General features: G+C 31.6%; 2 protein-coding genes across 8 annotated transcripts in view; one reads left to right on the forward strand and one right to left on the reverse strand.

The window, feature by feature from the left end:
* The window catches only part of LOC120424759 (putative uncharacterized protein DDB_G0282133), a 509335-nt gene that overhangs the window by 412435 nt on the left and 74083 nt on the right, over positions 1-22817 (forward strand). The gene's annotated exons all lie outside the window — the stretch shown is intronic.
* Positions 2132-22220, reverse strand: LOC120424760 (mucin-19-like). 6 transcript variants are annotated; one of them, XM_052708260.1, is made up of 13 exons: positions 21945-22220; positions 21539-21768; positions 10351-10513; positions 7878-7928; positions 7049-7306; positions 6701-6733; positions 5071-5460; positions 4836-4946; positions 3826-3897; positions 3439-3717; positions 3112-3330; positions 2691-2999; positions 2132-2590 (listed from the first exon to the last, which is right to left on the reverse strand). In XM_052708260.1, exons 3-13 carry the CDS (start codon positions 10508-10510, stop codon positions 2214-2216), a joined length of 2259 nt encoding a protein of 752 aa, XP_052564220.1. In that variant the 5' UTR covers positions 10511-10513; positions 21539-21768; positions 21945-22220; the 3' UTR covers positions 2132-2213. The 6 variants fall into 6 exon arrangements, with proteins under 6 accessions (XP_052564220.1, XP_039444890.1, XP_039444893.1 ...); XM_039588956.2 differs by having other exon boundaries at positions 21539-22220; XM_039588959.2 differs by having other exon boundaries at positions 10351-12572; positions 21539-22220.

Raw genomic sequence — 22817 nt, forward strand, 5'->3', positions numbered from 1 at the left:
CGGGACCAAAAATGAGGTAGAAGAACTCGAATTTTATGTTAAAAGTATGAAAATGAAAAAAAAAATAATTAACTTAAAAAATACTATTTTTTTGATTGTGATTCGATTATCCGAAGTCCCTTACAAACCTTCAGATAATCGAACTTCGGATAATCGAAACTTCGGATGCAACAGTGACGAACCGCCCTTATTCTCCATACAAACTTTGAAGAAAAACCATTCGGCCCTGTTTAAATATTTTTTTGGAAAATGACAAGGGCTTCCTCTTGAGTCGACCTTCGCAGTTATTTTTCTAATTTTTTGTAGGTCAGTTTAATTTTAACGTTTTATTTCAAGTTTTTGAAGAAAAAAATCACTCTTGAAATCCACAAATTTGGAAATTTGGATAATCCCATCAACATAATCCCATCATCCACAAGCACTACTATTCCTAATATTTAAACCAATTCACCATTCCACTCAAAACAAAACCCCTGCAGCTATACAATATCCGTACAAAACGCAACGACGGACGCAACTCGGCTACGAAACATCACGCTCCGTGACACAACAATCCACTTTTATCGCACTCCCCGCAAGCCGTCCGACAGCCCAACAAAACCAATGCAACAACGCAATCGTCTCTCGCATGCTTTTCGGTGTGCCACAGCAACAGACACACCCAGCTGTTGCCATCACCATCACCACCACCAAACCGACACCGAGAGCAAGCAGAGTGTCTTTTCCGATTTCTGTTTGCACACACTTGCCCGAACCGGTTTCCTAAATTCGCCTGTAGTTAGATGTGCTGTAGAGCTGAAATTTACAGAAGAGTGTCATAATTAATTTTTTGAGTCGTTTATTTAAATCTTTAAAAATAAATTTCGTTTAAAAAATTCAATTTGAGTCTAAAAGTTTCACCGAACTATTAGTTACTCGTATGGCTTCACCATTTAAACTCATACGTCATGCGGCATCCTTTTGCCGGCATGACGTGTGTTTGCTCTGTTCCTCTCGGTCCCACATAGAAAAATGGGCGGAAAACGGCCAAAAAGCGGGGACGTTTTGCCTGAAAGCGGGCCCGATTTTCAGCACGCTTTTTCCCCTCGTTGTGGCCCATTGCGTGCCAGAATGCAACATTTAGGCGGGCGTTACGTATTTTGGCCGATGTGTTACGCCCGTCTGTGGCACGCTTTTGGGCACATTTTGTCCACGATAACGGGCTAAAAAACGGGAGCGGAACGGGCCGCATTTTGGGGGGTGCTTCTTCTTCTTTTTTCTTGTTTGTTTATGTTTCGGATTTTTGAGGTTATGTTCCCCTTTTTCATTCTCTAACAAAATCAAAACAGCAAGTTTTTAAATTATTGTTTAACGTTCTGTTTGGTTTATTTTCATTTATTTTTTACGTTAATTAGAATCCTGGGAGAGGGCGCAACATTTTTTTGTGTTGTTTTTCTGCTGTTTTCGGGTTTTGTTCTTTTTTGTGTTTTTGTAGGTTTGTTTAACTTTGCTTTCGGTTTGTTCTTTTTATGTTCAGTTAGTTTAACTGCCGTTCTACGCAGCTTTCGATTTGTTCTTTTTATGTTCAGTTAGTTTTACTGCCGTTCTACGCATAATTGTCCTATGTTCAAACAAGTGCAACTGAGAAAAACGCGATTAAAATTTTTCGACCGATTTTTGTGTTTCTACGCATAATTGTCCCGTGGTCCCTATTCACCCCATAAGTCCCTAATCATCCCAGTGAGCAGTTTAACACTCTTATATGTAATCTTCTTGATATACTTCGTAAAACTGATAATTTCTTGAATGAAAATACTTGGTGGGGCAATTATGCGATGGGACAAACAGACTTGGTGTTGTTTTCAATGAGTTTCCGAACAGAGTTCAAGATTTTATGTGTTTTTTGAAAAGTAAACGTCAAACTAAACCTAAAAATAACAAAAAAAAAAGCCAAATCGATCAAAAATGTTTTGTTTTCAATGAGTTTCCGAACAGAGTACTACATTTGATGTGTTTTTCGAAAAGTAAACGTAAAGCTAAACCTAAAAATAACAAAAAAAGCCAAAATCCTTGCCAAAATCGATCAAAAATGTGTTGTTTTCAATGAGTTTCCGAACAGAGTACTAGATTTTATGTGTTTTTCGAAAAGTAAACGTCAAACTAGACATAAAAATAACAAAAAAAGCCAAAATCGATCAAAAATTACATGAGACAACTATGCGTAGAACGGCAGTTTAGCTGGCAGTGTTGCTTTCGTTCCGGGGGAAGGCGTAGCTGACGCGTTGTCCGCCCGGGATGGTGACGAACATCAATTCTGGCGATACACCGCTTGCGGGACGGCTTGCGCTCGTTTCCTCCTGCGCCGTGATGGTCCCAGCGCTCGTTCCCCCGCACACCGCGATTCTGTCGTTAGGGATGACGTTGATGCCGTAGAATTTGATGGGTGGTTTTTTCGTGGGGATTTCGTGGGTGGGATAGCTCACTCCCCCGGGCACGAAGACGTTGCCGGCCATGATGATACTTGAGGAATGTCCGACGCTTGTTCCCCCGCGCGCCGTTACGTAGTTCGGCTCCCCCGTGTATGAAGATTTTCTTTTTCTCCCAGATCCATCTGAAAAATTTGAAAAAAATGGCGTGAATTGATTGCTTAAAAAACTTAATTGGAGCGGCAGGATTTATCAACTATTCACAATGGATTACAATAGACTTACGGTGATAAGATAAAGCGTTGCTGTTTGGCTGGCTGGCGCTCGTTCCTCCGCGCGCCTTGATATTGCTGACCGGAGAGCTCGTGGGAATGGCGGCACTCGTTTCCCCGCGTGCAGCGATTTTGCTGGCCGGAATGCCACTGGCCGGAATGCCACTGGCCGGAATGCCACTGGCCGGAATGCCACTGGCCGGAATGCCACTGGCGGGACTTCCGGCGCTCGTTCCTCCGCGCGCCTTGATGTTGATGGCCGAAACCCTCGGAGGGGCGGCGATCGATTTCCGCTCGTCCGTCGATTTCTTGAGAGATCCAGCTGAAATATAGTAAACGGCTTGAATATGCTGATGATTTTGCATTTTTTTTTTTTTATTAGTATTTGTTTTGGATTAGTACGATTTATAAAATATTTCAAATACAGTACTTACGCTGCTTCGACGATGCCTTGCTGGCCGGAATGCCACTGGCGGGATTGTCGGCGCTGACCGGAGAGCTCGTGGGAATGGCGGCGCTCGTTTCCCCGCGTGCAGCGATTTTGCTGGACGGAATGCCACTGGCGGGATTTCCGGCGCTCGTTCCTCCGCGCGCCTTGATGTTGATGGCCGAAACCCTCGGAGGGGCGGCGATCGATTTCTTGAGAGATCCAGCTGAAATATAGTAAACGGCTTGAATATGTGATGATTTTGCTTTTTTTTAATATTAGCATTTGTTTTGGATTAGTAGGATTTACAAAATATTTCAAATACAGTACTTACGCTGCTTCGACGATGCCTTGCTGGCCGGAATGCCACTGGCGGGATTGTCGGCGCTCGTTCCTCCGCGCGCCTTGATATTGCTGACCGGAGAGCTCGTGGGAATGGCGGCGCTCGTTTCCCCGCGTGCAGCGATTTTGCTGGCCGGAATGCCACTGGCCGGAATGCCACTGGCGGGACTTCCGGCGCTCGTTCCTCCGCGCGCCTTGATGTTGATGGCCGAAACCCTCGGAGGGGCGGCGATCGATTTCCGCTCGTCCGTCGATTTCTTGAGAGATCCAGCTGAAATATAGTAAACGGCTTGAATATGTGATGATTTTGCTTTTTTTTAATATTAGCATTTGTTTTGGATTAGTAGGATTTACAAAATATTTCAAATAGATTGCTTACGCTGATTCGACGTAGCTTTGTTGACCGGAATGCTTGCGAGCTGGCCGGTGAACAATTTCTTGGAACATCCACCTTAAAAAAAATGCGTGTTTATATTCAGCAATTCCCCACGAAAACAGCATGATTCGAAAAAAAAGTTCTCCGATCGTGCTCAAAGTTTTTCTGGGGGTTCCTTGGCAAAAATAATTAGACCCGTATTTTTTTGTTTGGCCGCGCCATTTCATAAAAATTTGGCTGCCTTAGACGCAAAGGAAGGTGATTAGTTTGGCTATTTGGGAAAAATAGTAAGAAGTTTCAAAAATCTAGCTTAACATTTGAAAAGGTCGTATGAAAACTTAAAATGCTGTTTTGAAGGCCTCGGAAACAAAGAGCCTATGTCTGAAAATATTTTTACCTGATTCCTCGGAAAATTTCACATAACATATCAAAGAAACGTGAAGTTAGTCTAATTATTTTGGCCAAGGAAACCCCCGAAAAATTTTGAGCACGATCGAAGAACTTTTTTTTTCGAATCATGCTGTTTTCGTGGAGAATTGCTGTATTGTTTAATGAGCAGTAGGGTGTCCCAAAAACGACGAAATTCGATAGGTTTCTGCCTCAAGAACAATGTTTTCATACAACACGAAATTTACAAAATGTTTTAGAAGAATATAATATATTTTCTATGAAAACAGGTAATTTTCCAATAAATCGCAAATCGCGAGTTCTGAACTTTTTTTTCTGAGTTTTTCGTTGTATGAAAACATTTTTCATGAAGTAGAAACAGCATCATTTTACCCCTTTTTGAGTAAACATTATTACTGGATTTTTTTAAAGGTCCAATACACCAAATTTCCAGTGTTTTTGAAACCGCCTTGAGTCAGGGGTATTTAAAAACACCTAAAAAGCTAAAACTTAAAATTTGGTTTATTAAACCTTTAAAAAACTCAAGATTTCTAAATTCATAATAACAATTATTATTATTGCTTTTGTTTTTTTTCGTGTTTGAAGAAGCGGATTGTATCACTAACCTGCTGCCTTTATTTCCAGTCGGTGTTTTGCCTCATTCATGCGTATTAAGCGTTCTGCAATTGCGCTGGTGATGTTTTGAGCACATTCACCAAAAACATCCTCGCAAGAATCTTTGATACGAGAAACAATGATAATTAGAAATACAGTTCGGTTTATAATATATAACGGAAAAGGATTGAATTTGTGGAGAAAAAAAAGCAATGAAAATATTTAATATCAATATATTTTACTAACCAACAAGTGCTTGCACGCAGAGCAGGCCTTGTGCCTTGTGAGTTTCCTTGCCATGCTTCGCATTACTTGCAGCTTCCCCGGTCCACGTGAATCGTCCAGCATGGTAGAACAAGGCTTTCAAGTTTGTGTTGATAAAACTGTTCAGAGATTTATGGTTCCCAGATTTAAATTTCTTCTTCAGCATGTCCTCCATGCCTTGTTCAGTCCGCAATCGTTCTTCCAAGGATTTGAGTGCATCAATATCAGTCATAGGCCACAAGATTTTAGTTGTTGGCATCGTGGGGTGCAAAGTTTGGAGATTAGATTCCAATTGTGTAAATCGTTGAGTGAGCGTATCATGTCGATCTTGCAGCCTCTTGTTTTGTCGAGCAAGTGCTCTTATACCACGGCCTAAAAAAAGTATTAAGTGCCTCATCACAATGCAGAACTTTGTAAAGTCTTATTAAAAATTCAAACTAAGTTATAATTACAGAAAATATAGCTTATTTGAACTGCTGTAGGGAGCAAAGAGAGACTAAACTAAAGATACAAACATTGATCTAAATAAACTAATCTAATCGAACTAATCTAAACATATAATGCAAATTTTGTGGGGCTGGGATAATTGGCAGAACATTGTTTGGCAGAATGCCGATTAGTATTTTCGTATTTTAATACTTTAGTTTTTTTAAATATATTTTAGTATTAGCATTTGTGTTTTGAATATTAAATTCAAATTTTTTTGAATTTAAGTATTAGCATTTTAGTATTTTTGTTAGCTACTATTTTCGTGTTTTATTATTTAAATATTTTTAATATTTTGGTTATAGCATTTTAGTATTTTAATATTTTTGTAATTTTGTATTAGAATTTTACAATTTTTGTATTTTAGTTTTTCAGTATTTCAGTATATTGGTATTCTGGTATTTTATTATTCTAATATTTTTGTATTTTTGTGTATTTTTGTATTAGCATTTTTGTATTTTCGTATTTTAGTATGTTAATATTATTGTATTTTATTATTAGCATTTTAGGACTTTAGTAATTTAATGTTTTAGTATTTTAGTATTCTAGTATTTTAGGTATTTAACTATTTAGGTACTTTAGTATTTAGGTATTTAATTATTTTAGTTTTTTAGTAATTTTGTATTTACTATTAGCATTTTAGTATAAAAGTATGTAGGTATTTTAGTATTTCAGTATTTCGTATTTAAGTATTTAGGTATTTTTGTATTTCAGTCTTTAGTTTTTTAAATATTTAAGTAATTTTTTATTTTACTATTGCCATTTTAGTATTTTAATATATTTAATATTTAACTTTAACATTTAATATAGTAACTTTAACAATGAACAATTAATTTAAACATTACCATGGATTGAACCATTCTAATTTATACAGTTTTTTATTTCTACTGTTTCTATAACCAATTACAAATCACAACTAAACATATATTGACAACTTTATAAACACATAAATATTATATCACTTATTAACTATGTGTCTACTTATTATATAACAATCTACCAATACACTGTACAACCAACTACTAATTTCAACTCAACCACGAAAAAATGGCACAGTTTGAGCCACATATATAGCGTATAGTAAAACACAATGAAACATGTATGCTATATATTGTTTAAAACATACCCTGGTCATGCAGTAAGCGAATGATCGTTTCGTCTGAAAGTTTATTGATAAAGTTAATGTAATATTACTCGCTAACTTTTTCAAAAGGTTCTATGTACATAGGAAATTCATGGTTTTGAGAAAGAAATCTTGATTTATAATAATTCATAATGAACACTGTAAATATATGTAAAAACTAATTTCTTATGAAAAGTTTAATTTATCCTAAACCAAAAAACTAAGCATTATATCTATATCTACATCATAAACCAAAAAACTAAGCAATATATCTATATCTACATAATAAATTTTCTTCCAGCAAGATTTAAGAGTTAAGAGTTAGCTAAATTTAACGAATACAAGACTTACATTGACTTTCCTGCTCAATGGCCAACTCCTCGTCTGGTTCCTCTTCGTCACCAACATCGCTCTCTTCGGTCTTTTCTTTCTTGTTCTCTATGATATAAGTCTCGTTTTGGTCTTCGCAATCGGCTTCGTCTTCGACTTCTTCGTCTTCGACTTCTTCGTCTTCCACTGCTTCGTCTTCCTCTGCTTCGTCTTCTGCATAATCATCATCATGTGTAGTGTTACCACCAACGTCTCCGGCATTGATCTTACTCGCCGATTCTGAGAAAGTATTTATGTTTTTTTGTTTGTTTGTTTAGGCCGATGCAAATATTTAAAAAAGTTTTTGTCCCTCGGCCCTGGCCGAGGTCAAGGGGGGGGGGCAAAAAAATATAAAAATTTAAATAACAAGCCATAGTCTTCACATTTAAATGAAAAAAAGTGTTTTAAAATGCATTTTACACTAGTTCAGTTGTTTTGCAATCATTAGTTTTCAAAAAATCTAAGATCTGACAAAAACAAAAATTGTATCGAAAAAAAAAATTTTTTGCATCGAAAATTTTCAAAAAATCTTAAGATTTTTTAATAAACCCAAACATGCTACAAATGATTTTAAACGCAGAAGAATGTATTTTAATTCGATTTAAGCTGGTTGCACTTGAATTTTCATTGAAATTTTGAAGTTTACTGTAAAAATATTTTTTTGCCCCCTGATTTTTCGGGCCAATTTTGAAGGGGGGTGGCGTGACAAAAACTTTTAAAAATATTTGTACCAGCCTTAACAACAAAAAGTTTTAAATTGGCAAAAATACGTGCTTTTTCCCAAATTAAAAAGATAATTTTTGAATCTCACCTTCAACGACCTCATACAGCTCAAAATCTGCTTCAGTGCCTTGTGGTTCATCTGTAAAAGCATTGCTTAGAATTACGCTTCATAAAGAGTTTAAAAATTGTCTTTGCAATCCACATTTCAAGCAATTTTGGAAAAAAAAAATTTAACATTCAGATCAACGGCTTTTAGTACATTTCTTTTTATATTATTACTAACCTTCAAATTTTCTAATTTTCTAATTTTCTAATTTTCTAATTTTCCAATTTTCTAATTGTCTAATTTTCTAATTTTCTAATTTTCTAATCTTCTAATTTTCTAATCTTCTAATTTTCTAATTTTCTAATTTTCTAATTTTCTAATTTTCTAATTTTCTAATTTTCTAATTTTCCAATTTTCCAATTTTCCAATTTTCTAATTTTCTAATTTTCTAATTGTCTAATTTTCTAATTTTCTAATTTTCTAATCTTCTAATTTTCTAATCTTCTGATTTTCTAATTTTCTAATTTTCTAATTTTCTAATTTTCTAATTTTCTAATTTTCTAATTTTCTAATTTTCTAATTTTCTAATTTTCTAATTTTCTAATTTTCTAATTTTCTAATTTTCTAATTTTCTAATTTTCTAATTTTCTAATTTTCTAATTTTCTAATTTTCTAATTTTCTAATTTTCTAATTTTCTAATTTTTCAATTTTCTAATTTTCTAATTTTCTAATTTTCTAATTTTCTAATTTTCTAATTTTCTAATTTTCTAATTTTCTAATTTTCTAATTTTCTAATTTTCTAATGTTCTAATTTTCTAATTTTCTAATTTTCTAATTTTCTAATTTTCTAATTTTCTAATTTTCTAATTTTCTAATTTTCTAATTTTATAATTTTATAATTTTATAATTTTATAATTTTATAATTTTATAATTTTATAATTTTATAATTTTATAATTTTATAATTTTATAATTTTATAATTTTATAATTTTATAATTTTATAATTTTATAATTTTATAATTTTATAATTTTATAATTTTATAATTTTATAATTTTATAATTTTATAATTTTATAATTTTATAATTTTATAATTTTCTAATTTTCTAATTTTCTAATCTTCTAATTTTCTAATCTTCTAATTTTCTAATTTTCTAATTTTCTAATTTTCTAATTTTCTAATTTTCCAATTTTCCAATTTTCCAATTTTCTAATTTTCTAATTTTCTAATTGTCTAATTCTCTAATTTTCTAATTTTCTAATCTTCTAATTTTCTAATCTTCTTATTTTCTAATTTTCTAATTTTCTAATTTTCTAATTTTATAATTTTATAATTTTATAATTTTATAATTTTCTAATTTTCTAATTTTATAATTTTATAATTTTCTAATTTTCTAATTTTATAATTTTATAATTTTATAATTTTATAATTTTATAATTTTATAATTTTATAATTTTATAATTTTATAATTTTATAATTTTATAATTTTCTAATTTTATAATTTTCAAATTTTCGAATTTTATAATTTTTTAATTTTATAATTTTATAATTTTATAATTTTATAATTTTATAATTTTATAATTTTATAATTTTATAATTTTATAATTTTATAATTTTATAATTTTATAATTTTATAATTTTATAATTTTATAATTTTATAATTTTATAATTTTATAATTTTATAATTTTATAATTTTATAATTTTATAATTTTATAATTTTATAATTTTATAATTTTATAATGTTCTAATTTTCTAATTTTCTAATTTTCTAATTTTCTAATTTTCTAATTTTCTAATTTTCTAATTTTCTAATTTTCTAATTTTCTAATTTTATAATTTTATAATTTTATAATTTTATAATTTTATAATTTTATAATTTTATAATTTTATAATTTTATAATTTTATAATTTTATAATTTTATAATTTTATAATTTTATAATTTTATAATTTTATAATTTTATAATTTTATAATTTTATAATTTTATAATTTTATAATTTTATAATTTTATAATTTTATAATTTTATAATTTTATAATTTTATAATTTTATAATTTTATAATTTTATAATTTTATAATTTTATAATTTTATAATTTTATAATTTTATAATTTTATAATTTTATAATTTTATAATTTTATAATTTTATAATTTTATAATTTTATAATTTTATAATTTTATAATTTTATAATTTTATAATTTTATAATTTTATAATTTTATAATTTTATAATTTTATAATTTTATAATTTTATAATTTTATAATTTTATAATTTTATAATTTTATAATTTTATAATTTTATAATTTTATAATTTAACAAAATACTATTTCATTAAGTTCTGAATTGTGCAATAGCACGATCACAACGATGTAGTGTTATTAACATTAAGATTTCTTGAAAATGTGGATTACGCAGGCAACGCTTCCTTATACTACTAAAATCTTGAGATTCCAGAATCACTATATAATAAAACACACAAACGCATACTGTATTTAAGCATATTTGAATTTATGCTTACCTTCAAAGTCCTCAGCAGACAGTGAATATTTTCCGAGTTTGGGTTCTGTTTGCTTCTTAATTTTAATTTTTGTTGTCTTTCTTTGATGTCGCGTTGTTTCTTCAGAATAATCCTCATCCAAATACTCTGATTTCAACTCGATCTGTTGATCCTCCATCATTCGCTATGTAGTATGGATGCAAATAAATATACATCACTCAGATTAAGTCGTAAAACTTTGCTGCACTCCGAAGCATCCAGCTCAACCGATTCTCGTGCGTATTGAATAGAATTACAATAAAATAATCCGTAAGTTTGCGAATCACCATAGAATGATCTGATTCCTTGAATTTTTTTGCAAGTTAACACAAAACGACCGTTGACTTTGTTGATATCGTTGATTTCGAATATTGCGTTATTTTTTAAAGCGTAACAATCATTACTTTCGACGGCAAAATGGACATACTTTTCTGTGAAAATTTCCTCAAATTGGTTTGATCCTGGTATTCGAATGGTTTTGTTATTTTTTCTCATGACTTCAGTGAATAGCTCAGGCCGGAAGTATAATAGTTCCTGAAGTCGGTTACGCAGCTGTTCAAGCGGGTACGGGGCTCGTTTCAACATTTTGATTATCTTTTGCAAAAAGTTCTCGTAGCAGAAGGCAGAGAATCCATCTAACGGTTTGTTAAAATGGATACACTCTTTGGCCAGGTGGATAAGAACATGGAAATTGTATACTAAATAATGTTCACCGTACAAATATTTAAAATCATAAACAAATCGGTTCAGGTAATCCTCTGCCACTTCATTCTTCTCGACACATTGTTCCGGGTGGCACAAGATCCTATGCGCAGCATTCAGCAACATGAAGTGATCATAATACTGTTTTTTTACAACTTTCTTGAACAGTATCGGGCCGGTGTAGATCAACATTTGTCTAAATTCGGTAGCCTTGTAGTGAGAAAATTCTTGAAGGGTCCTAGGTTTTCTGGCAAAATCAGAGACGAGCTGTCTTCGAATCATCAATATTCTATGATTTATTTCTGCTTTGTGCTCGTTGTTCAGGCTGTATGGACGGGTTGTCGTGTTAATCCAAAAGTTCAGCAATGTTTTGAAAACGCCCTGACAACTAAGGTGCATGTAATCAATAGCAGTATTACTTATGCAATCAAATCCTATTCCAGCTAGAGGTGGCAGCTTTGCATGCCGATGAATTGGGTCGTTCACATTTAAAAAAGATTCTTCCGTTCTTAATTCTGCCATTAGGTTTGGGAACACCATTCGATGGTTAATTTTTTTGCCCTCAGTAAAACATTTTGGACAAGCATTGAAACCGGTTGGCGATACGATGTCGTGTACAAAACATTTCGCTTGGGCATCAAAAACAAGCGGGCCAATAGAGAAGTTTAGGTGAATGTCTTTGTGCTGCATGCCATTTCGTAGAATCTCCTGCAACTCTTCGGCGAACTCCATTAAATAGTCTTCAACACTTTGTGGTTTTCCACGACCGTAAAAAACAGCAACAGGTAGAACGGCTGGATAATCATTCAGACGAGTTAAAATCGGCCAAAAATTACTTTTTGAGCTTTTCGAAATCGGGATTCCGTCGATACCAAATCCAATTTTAAAATGTTGAATGAGCTGAACATCAACGTTGGCAATGTCTAAAAACTTGATTATAATGTTTTTGATTCCAAAATACAAAAATTGGCCTTCTCCCATGTCGCGTATTGGTGCATCCATTGTATATGCTTTTTGTCTCAATGTTTTAATGCTCTTTGGAAGAAAAGGAAAATGATTTTCCCGTAAGTAATTCAAAAATTCATCTGCAGCAATTCCAGAAATATTGTATTTGGAGACCCAGGTCACGTAGGTTGATGCAATATCTGCAATTTCGGAATGACTTTCTTCTGCTTCAACGTCACTGTCTTCAAATTCTTCTTCTTCTTCATTGTTTTGTAAGAAACGGTCAATGGTTAGCTCATCACTGAACGTAGCTTCTTCAGAGACAAACTCCGGTATAGGTGGTTCGTTCGTATCAGCCATGTCGTTTGGATGCGAAGGCTCAGATGATCTGCTTGGCCCAGCAGAATCAATCGGTTCGGGCTGCGTGGCTTCATGTATATTCGATGAAGCGCGAGTTAAAAACGATGGAAGTGTTTCAGCAGTTACATCCTTGAGCCGATTAAATTCCCTGTCTGCTTTTCGATTTTCTGTGCTGCGAGCCATTCCTTTAGTGAAAACTGTTGACGAACAGATTGCATTGGAATGATCTTTTAACATTTATACCATTTGTTTTATTTTTTTTACATAATTTATAAACTTAAATTAACAGTAATCCATGCTCATGCTCATGCTCATATTTATATACACAGCAAAAAAAAAGTTGAATCTTGGAAGGTTGAAAATTTGGTATGTTGAATATTACCTCTTTTTTTGAATATAATAATAATATATAATATAATAATAATATAATAATATAATAATCCCTTAATTAAATTTTGAAATTTATGAAGCATTTGTAACTAAATCGAAACACTGAAGAAGTGTATCGGGGCTGGCGAAGCGAAGCGCTATTTTTATTTCAAGTATTGGGAAAATTATAACAAGTAAATCAAGAAATAAAAGTTTATGAAAAACAAAAAAAAAATATGATAAAATTTCATAAAAATTCTTAGTTCAAAAATTTGACTGGATAGGCCTCTAGAACGTAAAATTTTTTATTTCAATTTTCAATAGGAAAATATGACTGAAGGCGCCTATACAAGTTGAACATTATTATAAAAAGTCTAAATACGAAAATTTCAGAAAAACTCTTAATTTAAAAATGTGAGTGGATGTGCCCCAAAAACTAGAACATTTTTATTAAAATTCTCAATATAAAAATTTAACGGGGAACGCCACTTTGAATGATAAAAAATAATAAAAAATCTTAGTAAAAAAAATTTACTGGAAGCGCCCCTCGAAGTTGAACATTTTTATAAAAACTCTAAATATTAAAATTTCATAAAAATTCTCGGTTTAAAAATGTGATTGGAGGCGGCCCAAGAAATTGAATATTTCTATGATAACTCCTAACATGGAAATTTGACGGGGGCGCCATTATGAATTATAACATTTCATATAAATTCTTATTTTAAAAATGTGAGTGGAGGCGCGCCTACAACTCTACAAATTTCAATTAACAACTCAGCATAAAAATGATAGTAGACGCGTCCATAGAATTTGAATTTGACTGAATGGAAGCGCCCCTAGAAGTAAAACATTTTTATAAAAACTCTAAAAATTAAAATTTCCTAAAATTTCTTGGTTTAAAAAATGTGATTGGAGGCGCCCCTAGAATTTGAACATGTTTATGTTAATTCCTAGAAAAAATTAACGCTTTTGAATTTTCAAATTTAAAAAAAAATCTTAGTTAAAAAATTTGACTTGAACCGCCCCTAGAAGAAGAACATTTTTATAAAAACTCTAAATATTAAAATTTCATAAAAATTCTTGGCTTAAAAATGTGACTGGAGGCGCCCCCTAGAATTTGAAAATTTTTATGATAACTGCTAACATGGAAATTTGACGGAGGCGCGCCTCTACTCTACAAATTTCAATTAAAAAATCAGCATAAAAATGATAGTAGACGCGCCCATATAATTTAAACATGAATTTAACTGAGGGCGTTATCAAATTTAATAAAAAAATAAGACACTTTTGAATTTTCAAATTTAATAAAAAAAAATTCTTAGTTAGAAAAATTGACTGGAAGCGCCCCTGGAAGTAGAACATTTTTATAAAAACTAATAATATTAAAATTTCATAAAAATTCATGACTGGAATTTAACTGAGGGCGTTATCAAATTTCATAAAAAAAAGTTAAACACTTTTGAATTTTCAAATTTAATACAAAAAATCTTAGTTAAAATATTTGACTGGAAGCGCCCCTAGAAGTAGAACATTTTTATAAAAACTCTAAATATTAAAATTTCATAAAAATTCTTGGTTTAAAAATGTGACTGGAGGCACCCCCTAGAATTTGAACATTTGTATGATAACTGCTAACATGGAAATTTGACGGGGGCGCGCCTCTACTCTACAAATTTCAATTAAAAAATCAGCATAAAAATGATAGTAGACGCGCCCATATAATTTGAACATGAATTTAACTGAGGGCGTTATCAAATTTAATAAAAAATAAGACACTTTTGAATTTTCAAATTTAATAAAAAAAACATAGTTAAAAAAATTTACTGGAAGCGCCCCTAGAAGAAGAACATTTTTATAAAAACTCTAAATATTAAAATTTCATTAATATTCTTGGTTTAAAATGTGACTGGAGGCGCCCCCTAGAATTTGAACATTTTTATGATAACTACTAACATGGAAATTTGACGGAGGCGCGCCTCTACTCTACAAATTTCAATTAAAAAATCAGCATAAAAATGATAGTAGACGCGCCCATATAATCTGAACATGAATTTAACTGAGGGCGTTATCAAATTTAATAAAAAAATAAGACACTTTTGAATTTTCAAATTTAATAAAAAAAACTTAGTTAAAAAATTTTACTGGAAGCGCCCCTAGAAGAAGAACATTTTTATAAAAACTCTAAATATTAAAATTTCATTAATATTCTTGGTTTAAAATGTGACTGGAGGCGCCCCCTAGAATTTGAACATTTTTATGATAACTACTAACATGGAAATTTGACGGAGGCGCGCCTCTACTCTACAAATTTCAATTAAAAAATCAGCATAAAAATGATAGTAGACGCGCCCATATAATCTGAACATGAATTTAACTGAGGGCGTTATCAAATTTAATAAAAAAATAAGACACTTTTGAATTTTCAAATTTAATAAAAAAAACTTAGTTAAAAAAATTTACTGGAAGCGCCCCTAGAAGAAGAACATTTTTATAAAAAACTCTAAATATTAAAATTTCAAAAATATTCTTGGTTTAAAATGTGACTGGAGGCGCCCCCTAGAATTTGAACATTTTTTTGATAACTGCTAACATGGAAATTTGACGGAGGCGCGCCTCTATTCTACAAATTTCAATTAAAAAATCAGCTTAAAAATGATAGTAGACGCGCCCATATAATTTGAACATGAATTTAACTGAGGGCGTTATCGAATTTCATAAAAAAATAAGACACTTTTGAATTTTCAAATTTAATAAAAAAAACCTAGTTAAAAAAATTTACTGGAAGCGCCCCTAGAAGAAGAACATTTCTATAAAAACTCTAAATATTAAAATTTCATAAATATTCTTGGTTTAAAAATGTGACTGGAGGCGCCCCCTAGAATTTGAACATTTTTATGATAACTGCTAACATGGAAATTTGACGGAGGCGCGCCTCTATTCTACAAATTTCAATTAAAAAATCAGCTTAAAAATGATAGTAGACGCGCCCATATAATTTGAACATGAATTTAACTGAGGGCGTTATCAAATTTAATAAAAAAATAAGACACTTTTGAATTTTCAAATTTAATAAAAAAAACTTAGTTAAAAAAAATTACTGGAAGCGTTCCTAGAAAGAAAACATTTTTATAAAAACTCTAAATATTAAAATTTCATAAATATTCTTGGTTTAAAAATGTGACTGGAGGCGCCCCCTAGAATTTGAACATTTTTATGATAACTGCTAACATGGAAATTTGACGGCCTCTACTCTACAAATTTCAATTAAAAAATCAGCATAAAAATGATAGTTGACGCGCCCATATAATTTGAACATGAATTTAACTGAGGGCATTATCAAATTTAATAAAAAAATAAGACACTTTTGAATTTTCAAATTTAATAAAAAAAATCTTAGTTAAAAATTTTTACTGGAAGCGCCTCTAGAATTTGAACATTTTTATGATAACTCCTAACATGGAAATTTGACGGGGGCGCCCTTTTGAATTATAACATTTCATATAAATTCTCAGTTAAAAGATGTGAGTGGAGGCGCCCCTAGAACTTAGGCATTTTTATGAAAATTCTCAATATGAAAATTTTAGTAGAGTCGCGCCTCTACTCTACAAATTTCAATTAAAAACTCAGCATAAAAATGATAGTAGACGCGTCCATAGAGTTTGAATTTGAATTTGACTGATTGGAAGCGCCCCTAGAAGTAAAACATTTTTATAAAAACTTTAAAAATTAAAATTTCATAAAATTTCTTGGTTTAAAAAATGTGATTGGAGGCGCCCCTTTAATTTGAACATGTTTATGTTAACTCCTAAAAAAAATAACTTTCAAATATAATTAAAAAAATCTTAGCTAAAAAATTTGACTGGAAGCGCCCCTAGAAGTAGAACATTTTTATAAAAACTCTTAATATTAAAATTTCATAAAAATTGTTGGTTAAAAAATATGATTGGAGGCGCCCCTGCAATTGGAACATTTTTATGATTACTCCTAGAACTCAGGCATTTTTATTAAAATTCTCAATATGAAAATTTGAGTAGAGGCGCGCCTACAACTCTACAAATTTAAATAAAAAAATTGAGCATAAAAATGATAGTAGACGCACCCATAGAATTTGAACATGAATTTAACTGAGGTCGTTATCGAATTTCATAAAAAAAAGTTAGACACTTTTGAATTTTCAAATTTAATAAAAAAAATCTTAGTTAAAAAATTTGACTGGAAGCGCCCCTAGAAGTAGAACATTTTTATAAAAAACTAATAATATTAAAATTTCATAAAAATTCATGACTGGAATTTAACTGAGGGCGTTATCAAATTTCATAAAAAAAATTAGACACTTTTGAATTTTCAAATTTAATAAAAAAAATCTTGGTTAAAAAATTTTACTGGAAGCGCCCCTAGAAGTAGAACATTTTTATAAAAACTCTAAATATGAAAATTTCATAAAAATTGTTGGTTAAAAAATATGATTGGAGGCGCCCCTGCAATTGGAACATTTTTATGATAACTCCTAGAACTCAGGCATTTTTATTAAAATTCTCAATATGAAAATTTGAGTAGAGGCGCGCCTACAACTCTACAAATTTAAATAAAAAAATTGAGCATAAAAATGATAGTAGACGCACCCATAGAATTTGAACATGAATTTAACTGAGGGCGTTATCGAATTTCATAAAAAAAAGTTAGACACTTTTGAATTTTCAAATTTAATAAAAAAAATCTTAGTTAAAAAATTTGACTGGAAGCGCCCCTAGAAGTAGAACATTTTTATAAAAAACTAATAATATTAAAATTTCATAAAAATTCATGACTGGAATTTAACTGAGGGCGTTATCAAATTTCATAAAAAAAATTAGACACTTTTGAATTTTCAAATTTAATAAAAAAAATCTTGGTTAAAAAATTTTACGGGAAGCGCCCCTAGAAGTAGAACATTTTTATAAAAACTCTAAATATGAAAATTTCATAAAAAATCTTGGTTTAAAAATGTGATTGGAGGCGCTCCTAGAATTTGAACATGTTTAAGTTAACTCCTAAAAAAAATAATTTTCAAATTTAATAAAAAAATCTTGGTTAAAAAATTTTACTGGAAGCGCCCCTAGAAGTAGAACATTTTTATAAAAACTCTAAATATTAAAATTTCATAAATATTCTTGGTTTAAAAATGTGACTGGAGGCGCCCCCTAGAATATGAACATTTTTATGATAACTGCTAACATGGAAATTTGACGGGGGCGCGCCTCTACTCTACAAATATCAATTAAAAAATCAGCATAAAAATGATAGTAGACGCGCCCATATAATTTGAACATGAATTTAACTGAGGGCGTTATCAAATTTAATAAAAAAATAAGACACTTTTAAATTTTCAAATTTAATAGAAAAAATCTTAGTTAAAATTTTTTACTGGAAGCGCCTCTAGAATTTGAACATTTTTATGATAACTACTAACATGGAAATTTGACAGGGGCGCCCTTTTGAATTATAACATTTCATATAAATTCTCAGTTAAAAGATGTGAGTGGAGGCGTCCCTAGAACTTAGGCATTTTTATGAAAATTCTCAATATGAAAATTTTAGTAGAGGCGCACCTCTACTCTACAAATTTCAATTAAAAACTCAGCATAAAAATGATAGTAGACGCGTCCATAGAGTTTGAATTTGAATTTGACTGATTGGAAGCGCCCCTAGAAGTAAAACATTTTTATAAAAACTTTAAAAATTAAAATTTCATAAAATTTCTTGGTTTAAAAAATGTGATTGAAGGCGCCCCTAGAATTTGAACATGTTTATGTTAACTCCTAAAAAAATAATTTTCAAATATAATAAAAAAAATCTTTGCTAAAAAAATTGACTGGAAGCGCCCCTAGAAGTAGAACATTTTTATAAAAACTCTTAATATTAAAATTTCATAAAAATTGTTGGTTAAAAAATATGATTGGAGGCGCCCCTGCAATTGGAACATTTTTATGATAATAATAATAAAAAAAATCTTTGCTAAAAAAATTGACTGGAAGCGCCCCTAGAAGTAAAACATTTTTATAAAAACTCTTAATATTAAAATTTCATAAAAATTGTTGGTTAAAAAATATGATTGGAGGCGCCCCTGCAATTGGAACATTTTTATGATAACTCCTAGAACTCAGGCATTTTTATTAAAATTCTCAATATGAAAATTTGAGTAGAGGCGCGCCTACAACTCTACAAATTTAAATAAAAAAATTGAGCATAAAAATGATAGTAGACGCGTCCATAGAATTTGAACATGAATTTGACTGAGGGCGTTATAGAATTTCATAAAAAAAAAGTTAAACACTTTTGAATTTTCAAATTTAATAAAAAAAAATCTTAGTTAAAAAAATTTACTGGAAGCGCCCCTAGAAGAAGAACATTTTTATAAAAACTCTAAATATTAAAATTTCATAAATATTCTTGGTTTACAATGTGACTGGAGGCGCCCCCTAGAATTTGAACATTTTCATGATAACTCCTAACATGGAAATTTGACGGTGGCGCCCTTTTGAATTATAACATTTCATATAAATTCTCCGTTAAAAAATGTGAGTGGAGGCGCCCCTAGAACTTCCACATTTTTATTTAAATTCTCAATATAAAAAATTTAGTAGAGGCGCGCCTACAACTCTACAAATTTTAATTAAAAAACTCAGCATAAAAATGATACTAGACGCGCATAAGAAATCGCCCCTAGAACTTGAACATTCAAACACCCAAAAGCCTGTGCCCTTTCCTTGTACACGGCCCTGAACCATATAAAAAGTTATGAGCACTTATATATTGAAGAGTAATGAATAAAGAAACTATATAAATGAGCAACTCTCTACGATATCGGCCGATTTCGACCATTTTTATTTTTTGTATTTTTTTATTTGACTCAAACTTTGTGGGGGCCTTCCCTATGACCAAATAAGCTATTTTGCGTCATTGGTTCACCCATACAAGTCTCCATACAATTTTGGCAGCTGTCCATACAAAAATGGTATGTAAATATTGAAACAGCTGTAACTTTTGAGTGAATTTTCTGATCAATTTGGTGTCTTCGGCAAAGTTGTAGGTATTGTTGAGGACTTTTGAGAAAAAAATGGTACACGGAAAAAAAAAATGCATTTTTTTATACTAAAACTCAATTTCCCAAAATACGTATTTTTTTATATGTTTTAGGGGACAAAAATCCGCAACTTTTGAGCCATACATGGTCAAACAATCTGCCGCCGAGTTATGAATTTTTGAAAAAATAGTGATTTTTGGAAAAAATTTAAGTTTCATGCAAAAACAAGTTTGACATTACTTTATAATGCAAAATTGAATTTGCAATCGAAAACTACTTTACAGATTTTTTGATAAAGGGCTCCGTTTTCAAGATATAGCCACCGAAAGTTTGATTTTAGCGAAATATTTGCAGTTTTTCAATTTTTAAAAATAGTGACCATGAGTAACCATTTATAAAAATATTTTTTATTGAAAAGTTCAGAAAATTTGCTATAAAATTGTCTAAGAGACATTGAAGATTGGACCTCTGGTTGCTGAGATACAGCGGCTTAAAGAAAAAGAAACACGAAAATTGAACCTTTCAAAAAAAATATTTTTAGAAATGATGACCATGAGTGGTGACTATTTTTAAAAATTGAAAAACTGCAAATATTTCGCTAAAATCAAACTTTCGGTGGCTATATCTTGAAAACGGAGCCCTTTATCAAAAAATCTGTAAAGTAATTTTCGATTGCAAATTCAATTTTGCATTATAAAATAATGTCAAACTTGTTTTTGCATGAAACTTCGATTTTTTCCAAAAATCACTATTTTTTCAAAAATTCATAACTCGGCGGCAGATTTTTTGACCATGTTTCTCTATGGCTCAAAAGTTGCGGATTTTTGTCCCCTAAAACATATAAAAAAATCTCGAAAATCAAAAAATACGTATTTTGGGAAATTGAGTTTTAGTGAAAAAAATCTGCAAATTTTTTTTTCCGTGTACATATTTTTTTTCTCAAAAGTCCTCAACAATACCTACAACTTTGCCGAAGACACCAAATTTATCAGAAAATTCACTCAAAAGTTACAGCTGTTTCAATATTTACATACCATTTTTGTATGGACAGCTGCCAAAATTGTATGGAGACTTATATGGGTGAACCAATGACACAAAATAGCATATTTGGTCATAGGGAAGGCCCCCACAAAGTTTGAGCCAAATCATAAAATACAAATAAAATCCATTTCCGGATTGGTAGAGAATTGCTCAAATGTGAAACAGTAACATTGTTTTAAAGGATTTTTCAATAATTTTGTTAAACTTTCACAAAAAGCCTTTTCTGTGCGGTAAACTCTATAACGCATTGGTTTATAAACTTAAGCCCATTAAATTTCATCAAATTTGGTCGATCCAGATGCGAATTGTAGAAGAACGTAAAAAATTTCGATTTTGCTCAGGGCGGAAAGGGATTAAAATTAATTTTAGCTTTGGGATTTATAGGTTAAACTGGGCAGCCAACAATATGGACAAATTTGGTCGATCCAGATGCGAATTGTAGAAGAACGTAAAAAATCTCGATTTTGCTCAGGGCGGAAAGGGATTAAAATTAATTTTAGCTTTGGGATTTATAGGTTAAACTGGGCAGCCAACAATATGGACATAAACAGGTAAAATTAACGTAGAGCGCTAAATAAACGTTAAACAATCACAGCGAATTAGTTCTCAAAGTTACCGGAAATAAGACTATAAAGTGAAAGCAAAAGGTGTTTTGCGTTAGAATAAAAAAAAATAAAAAAATAAACTCACCCCTGGGCCTTAAGCTCCACCTCCACGATCCAGCTCCGTGAACTTAATCCGGACGGTGCACTCCGGCCGATAGAACGCCTGAACGCCGCACACTTTTGCACCCACACACACACCCTTGCACACACCCTACACAAAAAAACGATGTTAACCGGTCCGGCCGGAGAGCGGATCAGGAAACAAAAACCTCCTGCTGCGATTCACAAAATAACAATCTGCAATCTGCGGTTGGCCTAAAATTGAAGAAAACACACACACTCCGAGTCACGACACGGTGACTACGAAACGACGATCGACCACTCAAAGTGGTCCACACCACGCCGGAACAAAACCCCGCTTGCTTGCCCGCTTGTGGTTTTGTTCCGGCGCACAAGATCCGCAATCCAAAGAAAACCGAAATTTCACACACGACACGAAAAACCGGAAAAAAATTCGACGGCGACTTGACGGCGACCGTTCAGTACCAAACACGCGGGACAATTAAATTCTATGGCCAGTTTGACAGATCAAAACTGACGCGCGTTACGAAAAAATGTTGGTGTGCGTGATCGGCGTGCACGAATGATGTTGGTGTGCGTGTGCAAAACAAACATCGAAATTTTTATGGTTCGTGTCTTTACTTGAGAATCTGAACTTGCACTGGCAACCCACGATAATCGCCCGCTCCCCCCCCAAAAGTTAGAGTGGGGTGTATCAGATTTCACCCAACAACAACATCCGGCTCAAGTGCTTAATCTCCTAACGCTAGGCAACCCAACCAAACGAGCTCATCGGGGGTGTATTTGTGTGTGTGCGCTGTGTATGTACGTAATTCCGATGGAGACGAATGGTTGTTTGCTCTTTTCTTCTCGTTTGCTTTGGTCGTTTCTGCCAATGTTGAAGAAATCATAATAATGGTTCGGCATCGGGTTCCGGTGAAGAAAACAAACAAATTTTCCATGTGTGTTCGCCTTCGTGCTTGGCGGGGTCTTTTAGAATGGGAATGTGTTTGTATTTGCCTTTTGCGTGACGTTTGCGGGTGTTTGATGTAGGCTTTCGGTAAGGAATGTGTGTGGCTTTCTTGTTTTGGTGTGGTGGCATCTTGAAATAATTGCTGTGTTTTGAAACAAGGAGAGTGTATTATTTTTATTTTATTATTTTTACGTTCAAGGTTCTTGATTTATTTGCCTTTTTAGAGTATTAAAAGAGGCTGAAAAGTTAGGTGTATTCTACTTTTTATTATAGAAATTTTATACACACAAAAAAATATTTCCGAATGTTACATCATTTATGATGTTACACT

This window comes from Culex pipiens, chromosome 2 (genome assembly GCF_016801865.2).
Source record: "Culex pipiens pallens isolate TS chromosome 2, TS_CPP_V2, whole genome shotgun sequence".
Taxonomy (NCBI): Eukaryota; Metazoa; Arthropoda; class Insecta; order Diptera; family Culicidae; genus Culex; species Culex pipiens.

What these genes read in the sequence shown, in the direction of transcription:
- LOC120424760 (XM_052708260.1), bottom strand. Translation starts at nt 10,510, where the DNA reads ATGATGGAGGATCAACAGATCGAGTTGAAATCAGAGTATTTGGATGAG. An exon ending in GCTGTATGAGGTCGTTGAAG is followed by an intron (nt 7,307 to 7,877) that starts GTGAGATTCAAA and finishes ATACTTTCTCAG; the next exon opens with AATCGGCGAGTAAGATCAAT. An exon ending in TCGCTTACTGCATGACCAGG is followed by an intron (nt 5,461 to 6,700) that starts GTATGTTTTAAA and finishes TACTTTTTTTAG; the next exon opens with GCCGTGGTATAAGAGCACTT.